Source organism: Amblyomma maculatum, chromosome 5 (assembly GCF_055883805.1).
Source record: "Amblyomma maculatum isolate TAMU_Amacu chromosome 5, ASM5588380v1, whole genome shotgun sequence".
NCBI lineage: Eukaryota > Metazoa > Arthropoda > Arachnida > Ixodida > Ixodidae > Amblyomma > Amblyomma maculatum.
This window is the reverse complement of record NC_139348.1, coordinates 153,912,462-153,933,204: the sequence shown is the minus strand read 5'-3', so window position 1 is coordinate 153,933,204 and position 20,743 is coordinate 153,912,462. Positions and strand designations below refer to the sequence as shown.

At 46.5% G+C, this 20,743-nt stretch overlaps 1 protein-coding gene across 1 annotated transcript; it reads left to right on the top strand.

Annotated features, from left to right (window-relative positions):
• Positions 1-158: 158 nt before the first annotated feature.
• On the top strand, positions 159-20,051 carry LOC146190001 (putative RNA-binding protein Luc7-like 1). Its single transcript, XM_084604724.1, has 9 exons — positions 159-345; positions 8,391-8,485; positions 9,596-9,694; positions 10,342-10,452; positions 11,593-11,784; positions 12,559-12,875; positions 14,072-14,224; positions 14,868-14,947; positions 19,739-20,051. The coding sequence occupies exons 1-8, from the start codon at positions 285-287 to the stop codon at positions 14,929-14,931; spliced, it is 1,092 nt and encodes a 363-aa protein (XP_084460850.1). The 5' UTR covers positions 159-284; the 3' UTR covers positions 14,932-14,947; positions 19,739-20,051.
• Positions 20,052-20,743: the final 692 nt, after the last annotated feature.

Below are 20,743 nucleotides of genomic sequence, written 5' to 3'. Positions count from 1 at the left end.
AAGATCCTAATTGAACGTTTTTCTGCTAAGAATGAGTGTATTGCAAAAAATTTGAAAGTTTAGCTTCAAGTCTACTGTTGTTCAAGCGCTCATCCTTAGAGCACCAACATAACCTAAGCGATGCAAGCGCCTTGATGCGGTCGTCGGCTCGCAATTTTGCGCGACGCCAGCGGTCGCCATTTGTGTCTGGTGGTAGGGGTGGTTCGCTGTACGCGTAGCGTGTTTAGCGTTGGCGAAAGGTATTTAACGTATTGAGAGAAATAAGCTTCATCTCACAGCTCGTCATGTCGGCTCACGAACAGATGCGGCAAATGCTGGACCAGCTAATGGGCACCGGCCGTGATGGTAAGTTCCGTCCTCTTTCTCCAATTGCGAGCTGTTTTTGAGGCGACGGTTAACGTCAGGCCTTTGGAGAGCACAGTCTGCCTCGGTGGCACACCTTTTCAAAGCGCTCCTCGCGTTTCCGTTTACGTGGACTGCTGTAAGAGTTCTGCTTTGGACGAGACGTCACTGATGAAATGCCGCGTATGCTAGTTGTCTAAACAGACCCAATCGCCGTTCACTTGCGACAGAACGAAAGGCATTAATTTAAGCGATGCAATGCGGAGCCAGTTTTGCAATGGCTGCTGCGGTCTGAAAAATCGTCGAGTCCCTACCTAGTTCAGCGGTGCGCGATTTTATTCCTGGCCTGTACTCGTTTTTGTTTTTTTCTTCCAAAGGTAGGTTTCCTGAAGAGCGCAAAGGTGTTCTCGCTTTTTAAGAGGAAGCAGCGGTCTGAATGTAGCTGTATCAGTCTTTCTCGGGAGTGTTTGCACAGTCGCAGAGGGGGCCAGCGCTTTTTCCGTGTCAGGGAAGATTTCGATCCACATTGTTCGTTCCGTGCTTTTTTTTTTGTGTGTGTGTGTGTGTGTGTGTGTGTGTGTGTTCACTCGAGTGCGCAGACGGGAGAGTCACGCCGCCTGAGCGCGTAATATTTTCGCAGCGGGCTTCGAGAGGGAGATGGGTGAAGGGAAATCGGGTTGTCACGATTGATCGACCGCTAACTTCCCCGTGAGCAGAAGGATTTGCCGGTCTGACCTGGGTTTGTGGCTATCGTGGGGAAAGCGATCTGTGGGCCGAGTGTAGGTCTGTTTCTTTAGTTTTCGACAGTTACTTCGTTACATTGTATTGTACAGGATGTTTCTACAGCGGTAACACATACAGGACAGCACAAAAAACACATTACATTTGCAGGCTTCCAACTAAAATTTATTAAAAATTATATATGGAGCATACATGATTATGTAAAATTGCGCAAAGCCGACTTGTGTTGCTCATTGCACACAGAAACTGCAAATTTGCTTTTATCATATCCACGGGAAGGCACCTGAGACATGCCTTGTAAGTGTATATACACTTGCTGCCTCGGGTCAAATGATGAAAAGTCAGGTGGTGTGTCACCAGCTCAATAAAATGAATTTCAGCTGGAAGTCTGTGCGAGTAGGGCAGTTTCACTTTGTTCTGCTTGGGTTTACGCTGTAGAAATGGCACGGATAACACATAGCTATCCGCACCCATGCCCTTGTATTGTACAGCCTTGCGGCAGACGCCTCATCTGCTGGTTTTGAAAGCTGAATCATGCATTGAAGACGTGGGAGTTCATTGCCAAGGGTGCTTCGTAACTTAACGCTCATCTCGCACAGCGTTTTTTGGAACTGCAGTTCGGCTTACACAAGCAACTCCAGGGGGAAACAGCACAAATTTCAGCATAGTTTATTGTGCACAACTTACCTTTGGAAGTGAAGGTAAATGAAAGCAACTTGATGATGGCACAGTGATTGAGCCATTGGTCCTTCATAGGTCCTTCCAAGGTCCTTCATAGGAAAGGTCGTGTAGCTGTGTACTTTATGCTAGGGCGGGAGGGCCCGGTTTTCAAAGACATTTGAGTTTACTTTTGCATCATCAGTCATGGTGATTAGTTGTTAGCTTCATTCCGAAGAAATGTTGCACTTTATTCATTAATTCAAGTTAATGCTAAAGGCCCTCCAGAGGAGTGTATTTAAAAACGAGAGGGGCGGGGGGTGGGGATGGAGAGAGGGATGTTGTCATAATCACAATACATTTTAGGAAGAACATGTGCAACAAGAAACATTAATTAAAAATAAGACTTATGTGTTACTGATGATAATGGGATGCAGCTGATCAAAACTTTGTCTATGCTGTTTCCAGCCATGCGGAAAGCAGTTATACGGACAGTAAGAATGGTTTGCAGAGCGTTGTAGTTGTCATTGACAAGTTGTGTGTTGGGGGTGATGATACATTACAGCAAATGAAAAAGCTTTGTCATGGAGCAAGTCATTGAAAAAGGAAGGATTGAGGTGATAAGCTGAAAAAGAGTAGAGCAAAATGGGGGAAAAAATCAGGCTTGCAATACCCTGACAATATTGAGAGGAATTTTAGGGCAGTACCTATCACACAGAGAACAAGTGTCTAGTGACTGGCTAAGTAGCACTGTAGATTCCAAAAAGAAGAGAAGTCACTGAGGCAGGGAAACACACTATTTAGGAGCCTGTGTCGCCTTGATGTGGCTCATTGTATCAGCAGGTATTGGACAACTTCAGAGGTTGCTCCTCTTCATGTTTGTAGTGCAGTGCAGGCTCAGATAAAACTCAATCCTGGCAGCCTTACTGTTGAAAACATGCACTGTAGCCCCCATTATTGGCGAATTTGCATCTGGGCGGGCATCTTTTGTTACATCAGCTTTTTACTGCATATAAATTCTTGTCTATGGCACAGCATCTTTGGCTTCGTCTTTAATACTGTTAATGGTTTCGGTCTCGCCGGTTGGTAGATTGTAGTCATCTTTGTGGCATAAAATATGACCGTATGAGTCACTGTCACTTGCTGCAGCTTCATATATTCGTAGGCATGGAAGGTGTCACATTCTGTTGCACATAGTTAACATTTATGCTTTTGTTGCAGCATTTTGTTTAAGTAACCCAGGGTCTTTTAATAACAAAACAGCCTCCACCTAACATACGGGGCAATTCAAACTTGTGAGCGGAATATCTTTGCAAGAGGAATTTATTTTTTTTAAGTGTCGTGTCATAGCACTATCTTTCGGAACCCTTTCTGTTAATTTTTCTGTCATATGCAACAAAAATTAGCATTCCTTGCATAGAGGTCTGGGATATGGCTTTGATTGTGCAATGCTTGAAGCACGAATGTTGTAATGAGAAGATTGGCTTGTTTGTTTGTTTCGCTGATGTAAGGGCCTTCATTATGGCATTTTAGTCTCGAACCTGTGGGCGCAGCACTGCAATAAATGAAAAGGTTCTCCTTACGCACTCTGGTCTCAGTTTTTGTGAATTCGAAGAAACCAGAGCAAGCACTTTGAGGTCTGTTTTGGACCGACTACCAGAAACCATGTTTCTCAAGATGCACGAAGGTCTATAAAAGGATGTTGAAGGTGCATTGAAGTGACAAACAACTGTCCCGAGGCCAACATGTTTTGTTGGTGGGGAAGCTACAGTTCCAAGTTTTAAAAGGCATCACTTTAACTGTGTCTGGGTGCGACAACTCTGTCTTGTGTGTGTTCGCGTTTTCACATCTCTGGGTCACGCTTGTGTTTTGCATCACCGTAGCATTCTGGCTGGGATGGATAGGCACGCATAATTTAGGCTCGAAATGCCGGCCGACTTGTACCTGAACCGTTTTTTTTTTTTTTTTTTTTTTAATCGTGAGTAAGCACCTGGAAAAATAAGTGGAACAGGATAAAGGCAGCAAGGAACCAAAATGACGGTCATTGTTTTCAAAATGAAGTCTTTTAAATCTGGAAACCAGTTCACACGGACATTGCATTGATACAAGTCCAGTCAGGTGCTACAAGAGGTGTCTGTCGCAAGGCTCGAATCAGGCAATGCTGCATGCAGTGTACAGCTAGAAGCAGTATTTGAGGGAACACGGGAGCGCGTGGCCTCCACGCTTTGCAAAACGCAGCCACCGACTTTCGATAAGAATCAGTCGTAAAGACGTATGCAAAGTAAGCTTGGTCGGCTGCTCTTTTCGAGCATGCCCCGGTGGCAGCCCTTTGGGAAATGCGAAGGCCACACACCCCCATGTTTCCTTTCATATTGCTTCTTGCTGTGCATATTGTGAAACAAGAAAATGGGTGGCGCCACCTAATGTATGTGCCACGTGCAAATAAAGACAGAGGCTTTGTGAGGGAAAAGGGGGCTGGGGACTGTGCGTGTGCGGGCTTTGCCGGGCTATACACAGGTCTGTTCCCGTGTTTTTCCAGGCGAAGCACTAAAGAGACGCCCGTCTCTTGACCTGGAACCGGGAGAGTGTAGTTGTTCAGTGCTGTACTTTGCGTGAGTCTTTGGCTTGCCGATATATCTATACATATATACACCTATGTCTTTATGTACTTGTGTTCGGGGGGTGTTTCCCCCCTTGAGTTAAACCAAGCATCTTGCACCTGCCAGTGTGGAGACACTGTTGATCGTTGGAGATTCTAGAGTTGTGGACGGTGTCGTATGTGCGATTTCCTTAGTTCATAGCTGTTTGTTGAACCAATGCCTTGCAGTTCTCTTCTTGTGTACCTGCTTGAAGACAGGAGGCTTGTCAGGCCTTGTTAAGACTTGTGAATGTTGCTTAACACTGAGCTCATAAGCATTGCAACTTACCCGAAATCACTCTTAACAGTAAGGGATCCCCAGAATCTCGGCATCATTTTTGTATGAACGAAACCTTTTGTGCTAAGCTTGTGAATTAAAGGACTCTCACTTTTTGATCCAAGAACAATAATTTACTTAGTACAGATACAGCAACAGACTGCTAAATTAATAACCTTGTTGCAGTTGGTCTTAATTGGCTGTGACGGACAGCTTTTTCATATTAGTTATGTATGAATGCATGAAGAAATTACCTGCTCTATTGAGTGTGTGCATTAAAAAGCTTCTCATACTTTGAATGAAAACCAGCTTAGGTGATGCAGTTGGCTTGTGTACCAACTGGTTGCTCTTGTAGTGAAATTCCTAAACTGGCATTCGGAAACTTGTGAGAAAGCTTTAATTATTCATCACAGCCTCTTGTTGATTGTCTAGCTCTTTAGTGTTTCATGACGTTAGCCGGCAGTCTTACATATGTCTCTCCTGATTGACGACTTTGCTTGAAGGGACACTAAAGGGGAATACTAAGTTCAGCTAGACTGATAGATTGATAGATTGGTCTTAAGGTCACAAACATCATTTTTACTGAGAACACAGCTTGGATGAGCCGGCAAATTGCGTGAAAGCGAAATGCGTGCAAGGATTGATGCCCATTGAGGATTTCAGTAATTGCGCCTGGAGGTGAATTAGTCACCAGCCACCAATCGCTCCTCACTTTCACCTACAGCAGTAATTTCATAGGAATCATTGAAAATGTAAAGCATGCAGTGCAGTGAGTGCTGCTGGGATACAAAAGCATGTCTAGCATCGCTCGCTTTCGTTCAATCGGCCTAGCGTCCAGCCATTGTGCACTGTGACAACAGCGGAGGCTGCACTGTGAAGGCCATTTGCACTATGTCTGAATGGCAAGAAAACGACTACTAATGCTGGAAGAGTGCTTAGCTGGGCGTCATGGCAAGGCAGTATGATGGTGCCGCTTGCGGATAAGCGTTGTAACAAAGGTGCATTGGATATGTGGGAAAAGCGGTTCTGTATTAATTGGATTTGCCACTGACATGCATCACAAACAGTGCCACCATTTCAGGGAATTTCTAAAACGGGAAGGAATTTTTTTTTTTTTGTCATTTCTGCAGTCGCCTTTCTGGACAGGAAAAAAAAAACCGCTGGTATCACCACCAAAATTAACCTCTTAGTCAGGCTGATGCTCATGATCTGTTGACATTTCCCTTTAGTGTCCATTTAATTGCATACTACTTTAGTTTCCTGCCAAAACGAGGCTGTCTGGTGGCTGCTGCGACTTAACTGCTTATAAATTAGCAGCCCACCTCGGGTCACTCATAGAAGGTACCGGTAGTCTTGGGAGCCAGGTTGCAGGGATTGGGAGGGGTGTCTCCGCATGTTCTCTACATTTCGCCAAGAAGCGGCGGCCGCCAGCAATTCCTTCCTCCTCCTCCTCACTCGTGAGCCGTGCCACACATTTGAGCCTTTGGCGTCAACCCTCTCCCCTCCGAGCCGTAAGTGTTTTTTTTTTTTTTTTTCGAAATCACCGTGTCGTCGTCGTCGGGGAGCTGCACACTTCGTACGTAGATTCCTTCTCTCTCTCTTAACTCCTCGTTTACCGTACCGCGCACCCCTTCTCCCGTACGTGAGGCGGGGGAGGCGTGCCTTCCAAGTTTACTGTTGAACCTCGCCAGTGGATAGTGTCACCTCTTACTGTGTATGTGCTGCACTTTTCTCTGCGAAAGGGCATAGGAAAGAGAGAGAGAGAGGAAGGAAGGAAGGAAAAGAGGCGGCGGACACACAGGAGCAGGTGGTGGCATTGGGTTTCAAGCAGCGCTGTGGCCGGTGTTTGGGGAGCTCCCCGGTTTTGGGTACGTTTTTATGTGATGAGAGGACGGCGAGAGCAGCTCTGGGTACGTCAATTCACTTCACCGGACAAGCACAGATTTCTTTTTTCTTTCCCCTTGCTCTTTGTTGTTGCCTTTCTTTTTTGTTTGTTTTTGTCCGGCGGGGTGCTTCTTGCTGTCTTCATTCCTTGCCATCGCGGAGTGTGTCACGCGCTGAGCCGTGAAGCATGATCATCGCACGTGTAAATATCAATCTACCTTTCCTCGTTTGCCTGTTAACAAAATGTGGCGAGAGGCGGCGGCACCGACTTCGGAGGGACTACTGCGCTTTGCTTCGGCGGTTTGCGGCAAGTGGTGAGCCAACATGAGCATCATCGCAGTGCTTGGTCATGAGTGAGAAAAACCTAACGGCTATTGTAATTTTGTAGTTTCAGTGCCCAACCAGTGGAACAAGTTTCTTTCTTTTTTTTTTTTTTGTGCGAGAGATTGGGGCACATGGGTTTTAGGGAGACGGAGACTGAACTGCAGTCTCATGACATTCACATTTGGTTGCATTAGCATGCTTTGCCACTCTGGGCAAAGCGTTGCCATTTGCCCTCAGTGTACTTAGTAGCACATCTTTTGTCACTTCATGGATGAAGTTATTGAGCACAGTACATTTTAGTCGTAGCATGAGAGCTGTGGCAGGCGCAGGGCTTTGGAATTTCCACTTGCTTCAGTTTTCACTGTCCTCTGTCATTGGTCACAATCTTATTGGGCTTTTAGAGAGTCGTTAATAGAAGTTGTCATTCAGGTGCTTGGATGTTCTCTCTGCATGTTGGTGCCAGTTATGTGCTTCCTTAAATTTTATTTTTCCATTATTTATTGTTAATAGCAGTTGTCAGTCAGGGGCTTTGACCTTCTCTCTGCATGACAGTGCCAGTTATGTGCTTCTTTCATAGTTTTTGCATTGTTTAACATCCACAGTAATAGTTAATTCTGATGCAACAAGGAAGTTTTTCTATGAATCTCCATGTCCGTACCGGTATATTGGGCACAAAACATTGTTGAGTCTTGAGGAATATAGCAGTTCTTCGTTTTTTTACAAGCCACGCATGGATGGCAGTTTACAGTTTTGGGGAGTTTTGAGTAGCTCGTAAAATTACGGCTTTGCCAGTGTAGCTGCTTTTCTTCTTAGCAGTGGCAGAGCATTTTTTTGTTACCTAAGACAGCAACAGTCAATATGCTAATCATCATGATCATTAAAGGTTCATTTGACACATTCACGTGATTGGCCTTTTCAGTGTTCAGTAGCTTTATGGGTGCATTATTGGTTGTCCATCTGGATACCTGGAATAGCATGATATATATTCTTGCGCTGTAGGATGACTACGGAATTAGACTGAAGTTAGGTTTATTGCTGAGGGAGTTTCAACGTGTCTTGCACTTTGGTGTGTGACAGTGGTCTTGTACGTGAATGGTCGTTCTCAGTTTTTCTTGGCTCTGGTAGAGGCTGCATTCTACTGTTGTTAGACTGATGCTTTTGCATAAGTAGGTTGCGCTAGGCCGTGCTCCTGTGGTATGCTTGTTGGAAGTCCTTTGTTTGATTGCCTAAATCGATGACTTGTTCCAACGGCAGGTTATTGTGAGTCTTCTGGAAATAAAGGAAGAGGCGATACAATTTAGCCCTATTTGTGAACTACTCTCGGGTTTTTCTTCCTTCGTAGTACAAGTAGTTGCTTCCTCTGGAGCTCGAGTTCGTTGTGGTTGTCATTGTAGGTCGGTTGTCCTATCCTCGTTGTGCACAGGAGAAGAGGGCACCTTGCATTGTGGGTAGTTCTGTTAGGTGTGCGTGTGTTCACGTGTGGTTGACCCGAAGTGCACAGCCTGCAATCCTGCTGTCTTGTTGTAGGCGAGAACAACCGCTACAAGGTGCATTTTACGGACCCCCGGGTGTGCAAGAGCTTCCTCCTGGCCTGCTGCCCGCACGACATTCTGGCATCCACGGTGGGTGTTGCACAGCAGTGCACCTTTATCATAAAGACCGGTTAAAAGGCGTTGGTGTGCAAGTGACGTGCTCGCAAGAACCCTGAATTATTCTAACCAACACTAGGCTTCATCACAACTATTTTACAGTGGAGTCTGGAAAGTAAGAGAGCGTGAGAGCTGAGAACACTAATGGAAGCCGTTGCGTCATGCTTGTAGCTTCCACTCTACTGCAGATAAGTCACGAGAGAGAGAATAACAAGCAAACATGAAAAAGCACAATTATACAGCGCGTTGCACAATTAACAAATCAATCCTCGCAGTTCAAATTTTGCACAAAAATGGCATTTTGTCGTTAATTTTTAATACTAAATTTGTTGGAGGTACTTGCCTGACTCAATCAAAGGAAGTCTTACGTTCTTGCAGTGTGCGGCGGCCGCGAAGCAAATGCCCAAACGCCAGCATTGGTGGTGCCATCCTGTGCAACAACCTTCCATCGCCTCTCGTTTTGCTGTGACAGAGTCGGGGGAAACAGCACAAGATGGCGCCTTTGGTGTTAGCGTTGGGGCAGTGGTTTCTTTTGCTTTGTCACCGCCGCACACGTCAAGAACATCAGACTTCTTTTGATTGAATCAGGCAAATACCTCAAATAAATTTGGCATTAAAAAATATGACAAAATACCATTTCTGTGCGAAATTTGAACTGCGAGGATTCTGCGGTTTAGCTGGGAGAAGCATTCTACAGCCCGCTGGTAATTGTGCAACATGCTGTAGAAGCCATCACTTCATGCTCGTAGTGCTGGCTCTGCAGACAAGTCGTGAGGAGTATAGCGGGGAACATGCAAACAGCACAGTTGTGGAGGCCGTCACATATAATGGTCACAGTGGTCGTGCATAATCTGATTGAAGGCATCATTCAACTGTCCCGTGATAACTTATTGCCACAAGTGTGCTGGAAATATTTCTCTTTCCAGGCTCTCGATGGTGCTACCTGCTTGCGGGTTCTGCTAAGTTTGTCTGTGGTGTTCTGGTGCTGTCTGATATGGAGTTTTCCGTGTCTGTTTTTGAGTTGTGCTACATTGGTCGAAGTTCTTCTGAGAGGGTTTTCTTTTTGTTTGTTGACATTTTCAGAGGATGGATTTGGGTGACTGTCCAAAGATCCACGACTTGGCCCTAAGGGCCGACTATGAGAACGCCTCTAAGAAGAAGGACTACTTTTACGACGTGGACGTGAGTGGTGACGTTAGTGAAATACAAGGCTGATGCATTGAAATCGCACTGGGTGTTTGATTGGGGAGGGAAGGGGGGCTATTTTCCATGCTGCTCTGTGGCAAAATTTGCTGTTCTTTCAATTTTGTGGTTAGCGAGGTGTACCAAAGGTCCCTTTACTCCATGCTTGCATCGAATCAGCTGAGTAAAAATTAGCTAGGCATTTCGTATGAAAGATGTGTAACTTCTTACAGTGAATTCTTTTCATCTGCTGTTGTCGCAACAGCAAATCAAAAGCACTCTCTGGCATTAATTAGTGGTTCATGATTTAGATCCTAGTATTTTCCAGATAAAAGTTTCCCGCTTATGCGGAGCTAAATTCACAAGAATATTTCTGCATTTTGTCTTATCAGAATTCATGTCTGGGACTTCGAATTGATAAGCTGGATTGTGCAAAATAGTTTTTGCAGACAAGGTCGTATGTGTCTGTCTCTTAAGGATTCTTTAAAATATTCCACTGCACTGACAGCCATCGAGAGCAGTGTGGTGTAATGCAAACCTGTTGGTTTGATTTAACAGTCAGAATGAACAGAAAATACTGTATGTATCATTGGCTTTGCTGCTGTGGCTCTGAGGAAGCCTTCTGATTTTGTTTTCACCACGGACAGGCTATGGAGCACCTTCAGAATTTCATCAGTGAATGTGATCGTAGAACGGAGCAGGCCAAGAGGCGGCTGGCGGAAACCCAGGAGGAACTCAGCGCAGAGGTGACACTGAAGGTACGGCTGCGAACTGGTTGGCTGATTGAGCATGTGTCTCTGGCACCTTTGTCCATCTTACAACGTAATGGGACACTGTGCACAGAGATTTGTTTTGTTCAAGGGATGAAAAATGTAATGTCTGAATATCTGGGCTTTTTTTTTTTTTTTTTTCCTGGGCTGTTGAAAGCTGGTTTGTGAAAGTTGTCCTCTAAGTTTAAATCTCGAGAAAGCAAGAACGACATGTAAGGTTTTTTTTCTTCGGTACTGCATATTGAGCAGTTGAGAGTGCGCAAACTATCCAAAAGTACCCTATTTACTCCAATTTAACCTTCTTTTTATGATTTTTGGTTCTAAAAGTCTGCCCTCGCGTCATAATCGAACACTGCAATTCGGTTGGCCTAAATACAGTGGCTAGTGGCCTAAAGCAGCGCCGGGTGCAGCCCTATTAAATCCGTCACCACTCGGTTTCGGTTTCCGTGGTTTTACGATGCCATATTGGCAACATGGGTACCAGGGAAGCCAAATCCCAATTCATCCAATGCCAAAATGCTTTTTGCCTGTAGGCTCAGGATCACACTGTCACTTTTACCCTGTGCTTATCAATAACATCTTTCGCAGTGGATTAGTGCACATACTTCTGTTATCACATTTTGCACGATGGCAATGTGCTGTGCACGGTACGAGGCTCGCTTCAAAAGAAAAACTATTCTGATACTAGCAGAAGAATTCGGAAGTTCTGCGGCAGCTCGACTAATCTATCATACATGGGTGGCAGATGCGATGGGAGGCAATCTTTAAATGTGAGCCTGACCGCAAAGGCTTCTGAGGACTACATCGGCTGAGAGGATAAGTTTGAGTCTTCCGAGAGCTCTGCCTGCGACAACTATGACGAATGAGCATTTTTGATGAGACTGCAAGGCCCCATTGTCTATTATAGGTGCTTTTTCAAATGCTTATTTCTCGTTACATTCATGATTTTATTTTATCCCATTGGGCACTATGCAAATTCGCCCCTTGCGTTGCATTCGAGTAAATACGGTACCTTCTTATAAAATGTGTGCACCATACGGCATGGGACATTTCTAAGCTGCGGAGTGTTTTGCCTGGAACACTGGATGCATTTGGTAGACTCATGGAGTGACTTTTGACCGTTTGCAGCTGAACCGTGTGCACGAGCTGGCAGAGAACATGGGTAAAAAGCTGGCTGCGGCTGAGGCCAAGGGCGCTGATGGCAATGTTGAGGAGTCACTCAAGCTCCTTGAGGAAGTGGAGGAGATCCGGCGGAAGAAGGCAGAGGCGGAGCAGGATTACCGCAACTCCATGCCGGCTTCTTCGTACCAGCAGCAAAAGGTGATGACTTGGACAATGGTGCTTTTCTTTCAGTTTCAGAAATTTTCTAAAGCTCTTCTAATCAGTTGCATCTGTCAGAGCAGCTGCATAGCCCTGAGCGAGCGACAAAACAACTCAATGGTATGCATTGGAAAACTTCGGTCGGTCTCGAAAGGATTTGTCGCAATTGCCAAAAATACATTGGAAACGTCATTCAACACGGATAACTTTGCTCATTTGTGCAGGCAGAGAGAGGATTAAATATTCGGTGCTGTGAACTTTGTCTCAGAGCGGAGAGTTTGGTTTGCATTGTCGCTGGTGAAGTGTAACTGGCATTGATCAGACTGTAATGATGCTACTCTCAACTTAAGCCTACGTGCGATACTGCCACCCTTGACACTCTTTTACTGCATGTACACTCTTGATCAAAAGTCCTGAAGTAAAAGGATTTTCATATCAGTCGCAAAATGATGCCGTCACGCCATCATCAAAGGCCAAAGGGCATTTGAAGTGCTAGGAAATGATTTCTTATCACAACAAGAAACTGTCATAGCATTTAACAGCATTTTAGTCTTTAATGGCACAGTAACTGCTTCATTTTACGGCTGAGATAAAAATCCACTGGATTCGGGACTTTTGACCTAGACTGTACATGTCATCATCAAGGATGCTGAGGTCCCTACAATTAACGTATATTGGTGTAGTAATAATGATAAACCAGCCTCAAGCAGTGGTCGCTTGTGGTTATGTGTGCTGACAAACTGATGCACCGCCCCTTTGTTGCTGCTGTCCCAGCTGCGGGTGTGCGACGTGTGCTCGGCCTACCTGGGCATCCACGACAACGACCGGCGGCTGGCCGACCACTTTGGCGGAAAACTGCACCTGGGCTTCATTGCCATTCGTGAGAAGCTGGCGCAGCTCAAGCAGACAGTCACTGAGAAGCGCGAGAAGGCTCGCGCCGACCAGCTGGCTGAACGCGACGCGGATCGTCGGCCAGCCGCCTCGCGAGGCGGGCCCGCTGCATGGCGGGCGGGTGGGCCCGACAGCCGAAGCCGCAGTCGGAGCCCCATTGGCCGACGCGGTGGCATGGAGGAACGGCCCGTGAGACGCCGGTGAGGCCTAAATTTTGGAAATGCCCACTTTAAGTAATCACGCTGACATGTGCATGGGTGGAAAGGTGCGAATGCTGCAGCTGCTATCGCAGATTGCTTTGGTTTTGCAGAGGCTCCTTCGTTGCCATGCTAAGCCGGGCACAGCTGCTTATCTCTCCTTTTCCTATCTCTCTCCTTTTGAATGGTTTAATTTGAATTGTAGATGTGGTCAAGCTTCATTGATGCATTTTAGGAAAAGCTGCACGGGGAAAATAATGTTTCCGCGAAAATGTGATCCAGACTGTTAGATTTTAAGATCTAACCGCGGAATGAGGTACAGCAGCATTTATTGTCACTTTTACTTTCCATAAAAGTGTGGTTTAGTGTATCTCGGCATAAGGTATGAACAGCTCCCATTTAGTAGTCGCAGAATTCAGTCTGCACTTCGATTGAGCTTAGTGCAGAAGAGATTTAGCAACACTTCCCTCTCCGTTGATGGCCATGGGCAGCAGTCCTTGTACTTTGTGATGCTCCTTTGTGCGTGCATCTTTTTTTGGCTGGCAAAAAATTACCGTCAATGTATCGGGCCTGATTTTGTTTGCTTTGCTTAGACTGTGAAGAAATCATATGTCAGAAATATTCCTCAAGTAATAGAGAGATTTAGCACACCGTGATCCGCGATCCGCTACCGTGGACCGCCACCGCGTGTTCCATTGCGCATGCCCAGATCACTTTGATGCGATAGATGGCGCCACATACTTGATGTCGGCACATTGACCTGGCGCATCGGAACCAATCAGCTTGAACGCCCCGCCCACAAGCGGTAGAGTGTCACGAAGGCGGATCGCGGATCACGGTATGCTAAATCTCTCTAGTATTGCACGTACATTGTTTTCAGATGAGAATGTTAGCTGCAATGGGAAGCTATATATCGCTGTGCAGGCAGAAAGGGGAGGGGTGTGTTTAAGCTCCTTGGCTCTGCCTCCATTGCAGCTGTCGCAGAGTATGTTAGTCCTGCACGCTCATCTGAGGCCTGGGCTTTTCTTTACAAGCTGCACTGCAAGGTCGAAGGTGAAATCAGACTGCATTGTAAATTTTGAAAGTGAAACATTTTAGCTACGTAACTAATTAACTTGCTCAGCATTTATTTTGTGATTCTGCGTTGTATGGCTGTCCTTGCACGTTTGCAGTGTTGAGCGTGCTGCATTGCTGTGCAGGTCACGATCGCGAGAGCGGCACCGCCGCAGCCGCTCCGGGTCGCGAGGCTCGTCGCGTCACTCCCGGGGCTCTTCGAAAGACCGCAAGCGAGACCGCAGCCGTGACCACTCCCGTCGCGACAGTCGCCACAGACGGTCATCTCGTGAGCGGAGGCAAGTAGTGTGCGACTTGATTCAACGCGCCGTGCGATGCCATGTAATCGCATAATAACCATGTAATCGTTCGATTTTACTGATAGATAGGTGCCGCATACATATCCAGAGTATTCAGACCCGATCAGATATACTTATACTGGTCTATAAAAATAATGGCTGGTCGCCTCAGCGTTTTTTGTTTGCAAGCTGCCAACTGCTCCATCCCAGCCGTGGCTGCTGCATTTTGGTAGAGACTGATTGTAAGGTGCCTGTGTACTGCGTAATGCTGGCCCACGTTAAAAGAACCCTGAATGGTCATAATTATCTAGAGCACTCCCAACTTTAGCGCTTATGTGTCCTTATGGCTGCTGATGCATTCGCGGTGTTGAAATTTAGAACTTAAAAAAAAAAAAAAAAAAAGCCGTTAAGGGCACCACATGTTCAGTTAGATTAGGATATTTAAAGGCAACTTGTTTTGATGCCATTTCTCTTTATAGTTCGATAGTTTGGCATGCTGACAAAGCTAACATCTTTATTACCGGTTTCAAGGGTGCTGAATGAAGTTAGTTCTGCGGTCTCTCACCCTTCTTTTTTCAATATTGAACTCTTGAATTTGCATCATTTGAGCAGTCACTAGTGAACTCTCTCTCCCCCATTACAGGGGCTCACGAGAGAGGAGACAAGAGCGAGCAGGCAGTGAGGAGAACCACAGATTGGACAAGTGAAGAGCACTGTCATGCGGTGAGTGAGGCAGGGGTTTGGAACAATCATGCTGGGGCTCCTCAAAACACCACCTTTCCTGACCTGCCCTAGTTTTGGACTGTTCACGCTGCTTCACTGTACGGGCAGCCACAATTAATTGAACGCAAACATTTGTTGAGTTAGTGAGCGTCCATGTGCATCTTTTTGCATGCATATCTGAAAGAAAGAGATTGAACCCAATGCACATGGGTCCACTTGGCACGTTTTCAACTGTTTGCGACAATTTTATAATGTTCATGGTTTGACAGGGTGGTCTTTGAAATGCCCGATTGCACCGTGCGCCCTGTATTATGATGCATCAAACGTACACGAAATACAAATGTGGACGGGGGAAGTTCGGAAGTGTGAATTTGTATGTGCTCAGCTCTGCATCATACCGCGTAGGGAGAATGTACAAGACCATCTGCAATTTGGATGCATCGCGGCATCATGCTTATATGGCTGCCTAGTGACTACCACTAGGCAGCCATATAAGCATAGTGGAACATCATCCATTTAAATTTCAGGGAACTTGCTCGAATAACGTGTAGTTAAGAGAGCCGAGAGGGAGCCTCCTTATTGGTAAGGTTCATATTCTCTGTAAGTTCGCACAATGTGCGTGAGTGGGCGTGAGCGCATACCTTTCTGGTACGTAATGTGCTGCAGTTTGTAGGACTTTCCTGTCTCTAGCTAGCCCTTTTGTTCCGAATGTTCAAAAAACGCAGCAGCGAAGCGAGTGGGAGACGTACTGCTTCAGAGACAGCGAGTGGAAGTAAATGGCTAGCATGATGTTATAGGAGTGCCTTAAATTTTGTATCACACCACCTTCAAAATTGGCATTTTGATAACAGGAAAAGTGCTTCACATCATGCTTGGGCCACTGCAGGGTGCATAAAATAATGTAACGCCGTTTCCAACGCTGGTCATCAGTTTTAGTTGCCAAGCCTAGTTGCGAGGGCCAGCCCTGACTGAGTCTCTGCCGCCATATTTGCCTTCTGTACAGTGAGTGCAGCAGTTTCCATGACAGTGGGTTGCTTCACTTTCACCACTCAACTTTATCCCAATCGTCAAACTCGGCGCTCATGAGAGTGGCTACCATCCGTCATCTGATGAACTTAATACTGCTGTTGCACGGGCTTTTTCAGTGGCAGCGCCAACCACAGTTCAGCTTGACCGAGTTGGTGGTTAGGGGACACATCACATCGACCGATTTGGCGGCATTTCCCACTGCCACATGTTCTCACGTCACTTGAACGGTTGTTCTGGGTAGTATAGGTCCTAACCCGTAAATCAGTGTAAACGCTCAAGTCTGTTAATTGGTCCCGGAAAAAAAAAAAAAACACTAAGCAGAGAGAAGCCAGACATGAGCCATCTCAATTGTCTTGGCTCTGTGTTCATCAGTTGTGGCATGCTGCAGGAAGCAGAAAATGCTCACAGGAATTGGAACTCAATGGCATGTGTGGAAATAATGTTTAAAATTAGTAGTAACGACAAAAGCTACTTTTTAGTAACGAGCTCCCACGTGACGGGATCTCATGATCCACTGTTTCAACAGTTTTGTGAGATGTGCCATGTAACTGCAGCTGACCGAAGCTGCCCCTGAAACATGGGTATTGGGCGCGAGCGCCACCGCTGGAGCGAACGGCGCTAGTGTCGACCGAGGGGAGCAAGTGGGATCATGTGACTCCTCTTACGGCTGCTGATGCAGACGCTCGACTGAATTTGTGCGTTTTAGAAGCTAATAGTCGTGTTTATTTCTGTGGTTTTGGTTGATAAAGAATGCCAGCCTTGCACTTCTTGATCTTGCATTGTTACCGAGGCTGGAATGCACGTCTTCACACTTGCTAGAAAATTAATCCATGTTATATCCACAGTCCAATTTGTCTGCTGTACAGTTGAATCCCGCTATAACGAAATTCACGGTGCACGAAAAAAAATTCGTTCTCGCGGAACTTCGTTATCGCAAAAATTTGACGTGAAACGCAGAAAGAATTGCCCAAGCAGCAGCAAAGGCGTTTAATGCCAAAAATCTGTAAGCTTGGTTTGCTTACGCTTCACGGCGAGCAACGCCGTCACGCGATTTTCGCACTCGGTCAGCAAGCCCATTGCAACATCGTCGTCTCGGACAGCAACGAAATTCCTGATGACATCAAAAGCGTCCATCACCTGTACGGCGGTTGCCGCAGCCGGCGCTTCCTGTACGTCGTCGTCTTCTTCATCGGAAGAGTCCTTATCATTCCGGGCAGCTTTTATGATCTGCTCATCACTCACATCTTCGTGAACAACAACACAAGCGTCAGCGCCGATGTATTCGTCGAGCTCGAGATTAGGCGGCACGGTTCCTATTTCTCCCAGCGTTTTCCAGGCGGCCGCGATCCCCGGAGCCGGTGACACCTCTTCGTCGTCGTCTGTAACGCCTGGTGTTAGGCCAGCAGAGTGTACGGGTCGACCTTCGGCAAATCCGGCGTGCCTGAAACAGTTCACAATTACTGAGCGCCCCAGTGTGCTCCAGGCAGCAGACATAATCTGCAGTGCCACGTACAAGTCCACCTTCGTGTCTCGGCCGGTTTCAGTGTTAAAAAGCAGCCGCTGAATTAACCTCCCGCGGTAAGCGCGCTTCAGGCTAAGAATCACGCCCTGATCGAGAGGCTGTAAGACAGACGTGCAATTGGGAGGGAAAAACCTCAGCTCCGTGTTAGTGAGCTTGACTTCGTCGGAGTGATGCGCTGAACAATTGTCCAAAAGCAAGCAAACTTTACGGCCCTGCCGCTTCATGTCGCGGTCGAATGCCATCATCCACTCGGTGAAAATAGCGCGGGTCATCCATGACTTGTTGTTCGCCTTGTACTGCACAGGTAGGCTACGAGTTCCCTTAAAACAGCGCGGCTTGGCACTTTTGCCTATGACTAACGGCGGATGCTTGTCCGAGCCATCCATGTTTGTGCAAAGCAGCACTGTGATGCGTTTTTTGCTGTGTTTGCCGCCGTGACAGCGCTGCCCCTTGAAGTCAAGCGTCCTAGCCGGCAACATCTCGTAGAATAGCCCGGTCTCGTCGGCGTTGTAAATGTCTGCAGGCGCGAAGTTGCTTAAAATTCTGGCCATGTTACTCGCCTTCCAAGCAGCTGCTCCGTCCACGTCTGCTGACATTGACTCGCCGCACAACACTTTTCCAACAATGTTATGGCGGGCCTTGAAACGGTTTAGCCAGCCAATGCTGGCTTTAAAATCATCAATGCCAAGTAGGCATGCATAGTTCAAGGCTTTCTGCTGGACGATGCTTCCGGACAGGGGGACGTTGCTGGCTCGTGCTTCCACAAACCACGCATGCACTGCTTTGTCCAACTCTTCATGGAGGGGCCGCGTCACCTTTTTGTGCTTCGAGGATGTGCCTGAAGCAAGTGCCATTCTCACGCTGTCCTTATTGCCTAGAATCGTTGACAGCGAACTTGCAGGAATTCCGAAGTCTTCAGCAATTGCCGCTTTCTTCCTTCCGCTTTCTGCTTGGGCGATTATTTGAGCTTTTTGCTCAAGGGAAAGAGTTTTGCGTTTTTTCACTTGCGTTGCCATCGTGTCCTGCGGATGAAAACTCGTCGTTGTCGAAGAGAAAGGCAGCGAGTGAACAACGCGACCACGACACAAAGCCAAAATGGCGGAACTGCAATCACGTGATTTCATGCTTAATGTGGCTTTGGATTTGACTTGGACTTCTCGCCAATAAAACTAGTTTCGGTTTCGATTTTGAACGCGAAAATTTCGTTGAAGCGGAAACGCTCTGCAAAAATGGTTCGTTGTGCAGAGAAATTTAGGCCATTAATTCTTATAGGATACTCGCGGGGAATAAAAAATTATTCGTTGTCGCGGAAATTTCGTTGTGGCGGTATTCGTTGTGGCGGGATTCAACTGTACTACTTTCAAGGGAGCAGGCGAATGGTGCCACTTCCGCTGGCGCTATGCGAAGGCGCTCGCATCTTTCAGGCTCCTGACTGCCCTCTGCTCTTGCAGAGGAATTCTATTACCTATTCAGTGACCGCTTACATCTGACCGATTGTGTGGCAGCTGCAGTTTTTTTTTTCGTAACTGCAGCAATGCTGCAGCCGGTGCGCGTCGCTAGCACTAAAGCTTGCCATCTTCAATAACTCTCGATTCGGTGAAGCGTTGTCTTGCCGAATGAGTGGGTCTAATACCTCAGTATAAGCTTATACAGGCCCAGACCGAGGTGTATATTAAATAAATAAATGAATGTAATGCTAACGAGCTGCTGAACGACCTAGGAGAGCATCCTACTGCAGCATTTCAGTGTGAGTTGTCCCACTTCGTCACGCGGGCGCTTCCGAAAGGTGGCGCCACGGTATGTCCTCACGCCCATTTAGTCTCGTGTAGCCTCTGAATGTGCACCCTTTCTGTGCTGCATTCACACTAAAGGCCGGTTAGCATAGAACAAGCCCAGCAGTGAGCGGCAGCGACGCGAAAAATTTCCAACACGTTCGAACTGCGTCGCTCTCGCCGCTCAAGCCGCCGCGACAGCTGAAAACAGGTTGTTGCGTCGCTGCAGTAGAAGTTGCTAGTGTTTTTGCTTGCATATGAAAAGGGCTTTAGAAGTTGCAGCAATGTGGATTTTGGGGTGAAATTAATTCTTTTTAGGCTTATGCAGTCCCACAGTCTGAAAAATCAATTGCCAATTGTATTTCGAGAAAAAAATAAATTTTTATTTCTTTGAACCGAATACTGTTTACCCAAAGCCTAGCTACAATGTGGGGTCTTACTATGTTTTTTTTTCTGCCATTTTTGCAGCTGTTGAGCAGGATGAAGACGTTGGACGAATTGTGCTTCCCTGCTGCAGCTGTACTTCTCTCACTGTCACTTTTTTGTACATACAACTGTGTTATTTGGTCAGCAAAGCATCTCGCTCTTCTCTGCCTTTATTGGCGACGACCCGGTTCCTTGCAGAGCGGCGCTCCCCTCCCCTTTTTGCTTCCTGCATGCCGAACTGTCAAGTCTCCACTCGTGCAAGCTGCGTGGTATGTGCCTCTCCCACCATTTTTATTTTGTTTCCGCACATGGCGAGTGAGTGCAAATAAAAAGAAATTCGAGAGAACATGAAAAAGCTGCGTTGTCTGTGGTGTCTTGTGACACGGCCACCCCCCACCTACACCCACCCTATGGTGGAACCAGAAACCTGGCAACCCTTCTGATTCACCTGGCAGACTCCTGAATTTTTTCCCTGAACTTTCCAATTGTACGACCATTGCCTTATCTCCCTTTGTACAGCTTCTGTCCAATGCTTTTGCGACGAAACTGGCACCGCAAAATCTGCAGAAGCAATGTAGTTACTAGCATCATCATCAGCACCATCGGTTGAACAGCTGATCAAAGGTGAAGCTACTGTTGCTCATTGCATTGCGTTTTCTGCTGCAGTTGCTAGCATGTATGGTTAGGATCAGATAGGCGCAATGTAAAGTTCGAATTCTCGTACACTCAAAGTTGTGGCGCTGTCGAATCCAAAAAAAGATACATATTTGCAGATGTTTCTGTGATCTTGTTCTCTATAGACACCTAAGTTTTGGACCCTAGGACATTATGTACACGGATCACCACGTCAAATTCGCCTACGGCTGCTGAATAATTTATCTTTCCTTACCTGTTCCAGTTTCAACAGCCGAGCTATGGCTGTGATGTCGCAGTCAAGTCTAGGCCACGCGAGGGATGGAAATACAGCGATATAATAATTGCTGTGTCATTTGAATTCACTACAATGATAAAACCAGCCTGCTTCAAAAATGGGAATCACTAAAGTGA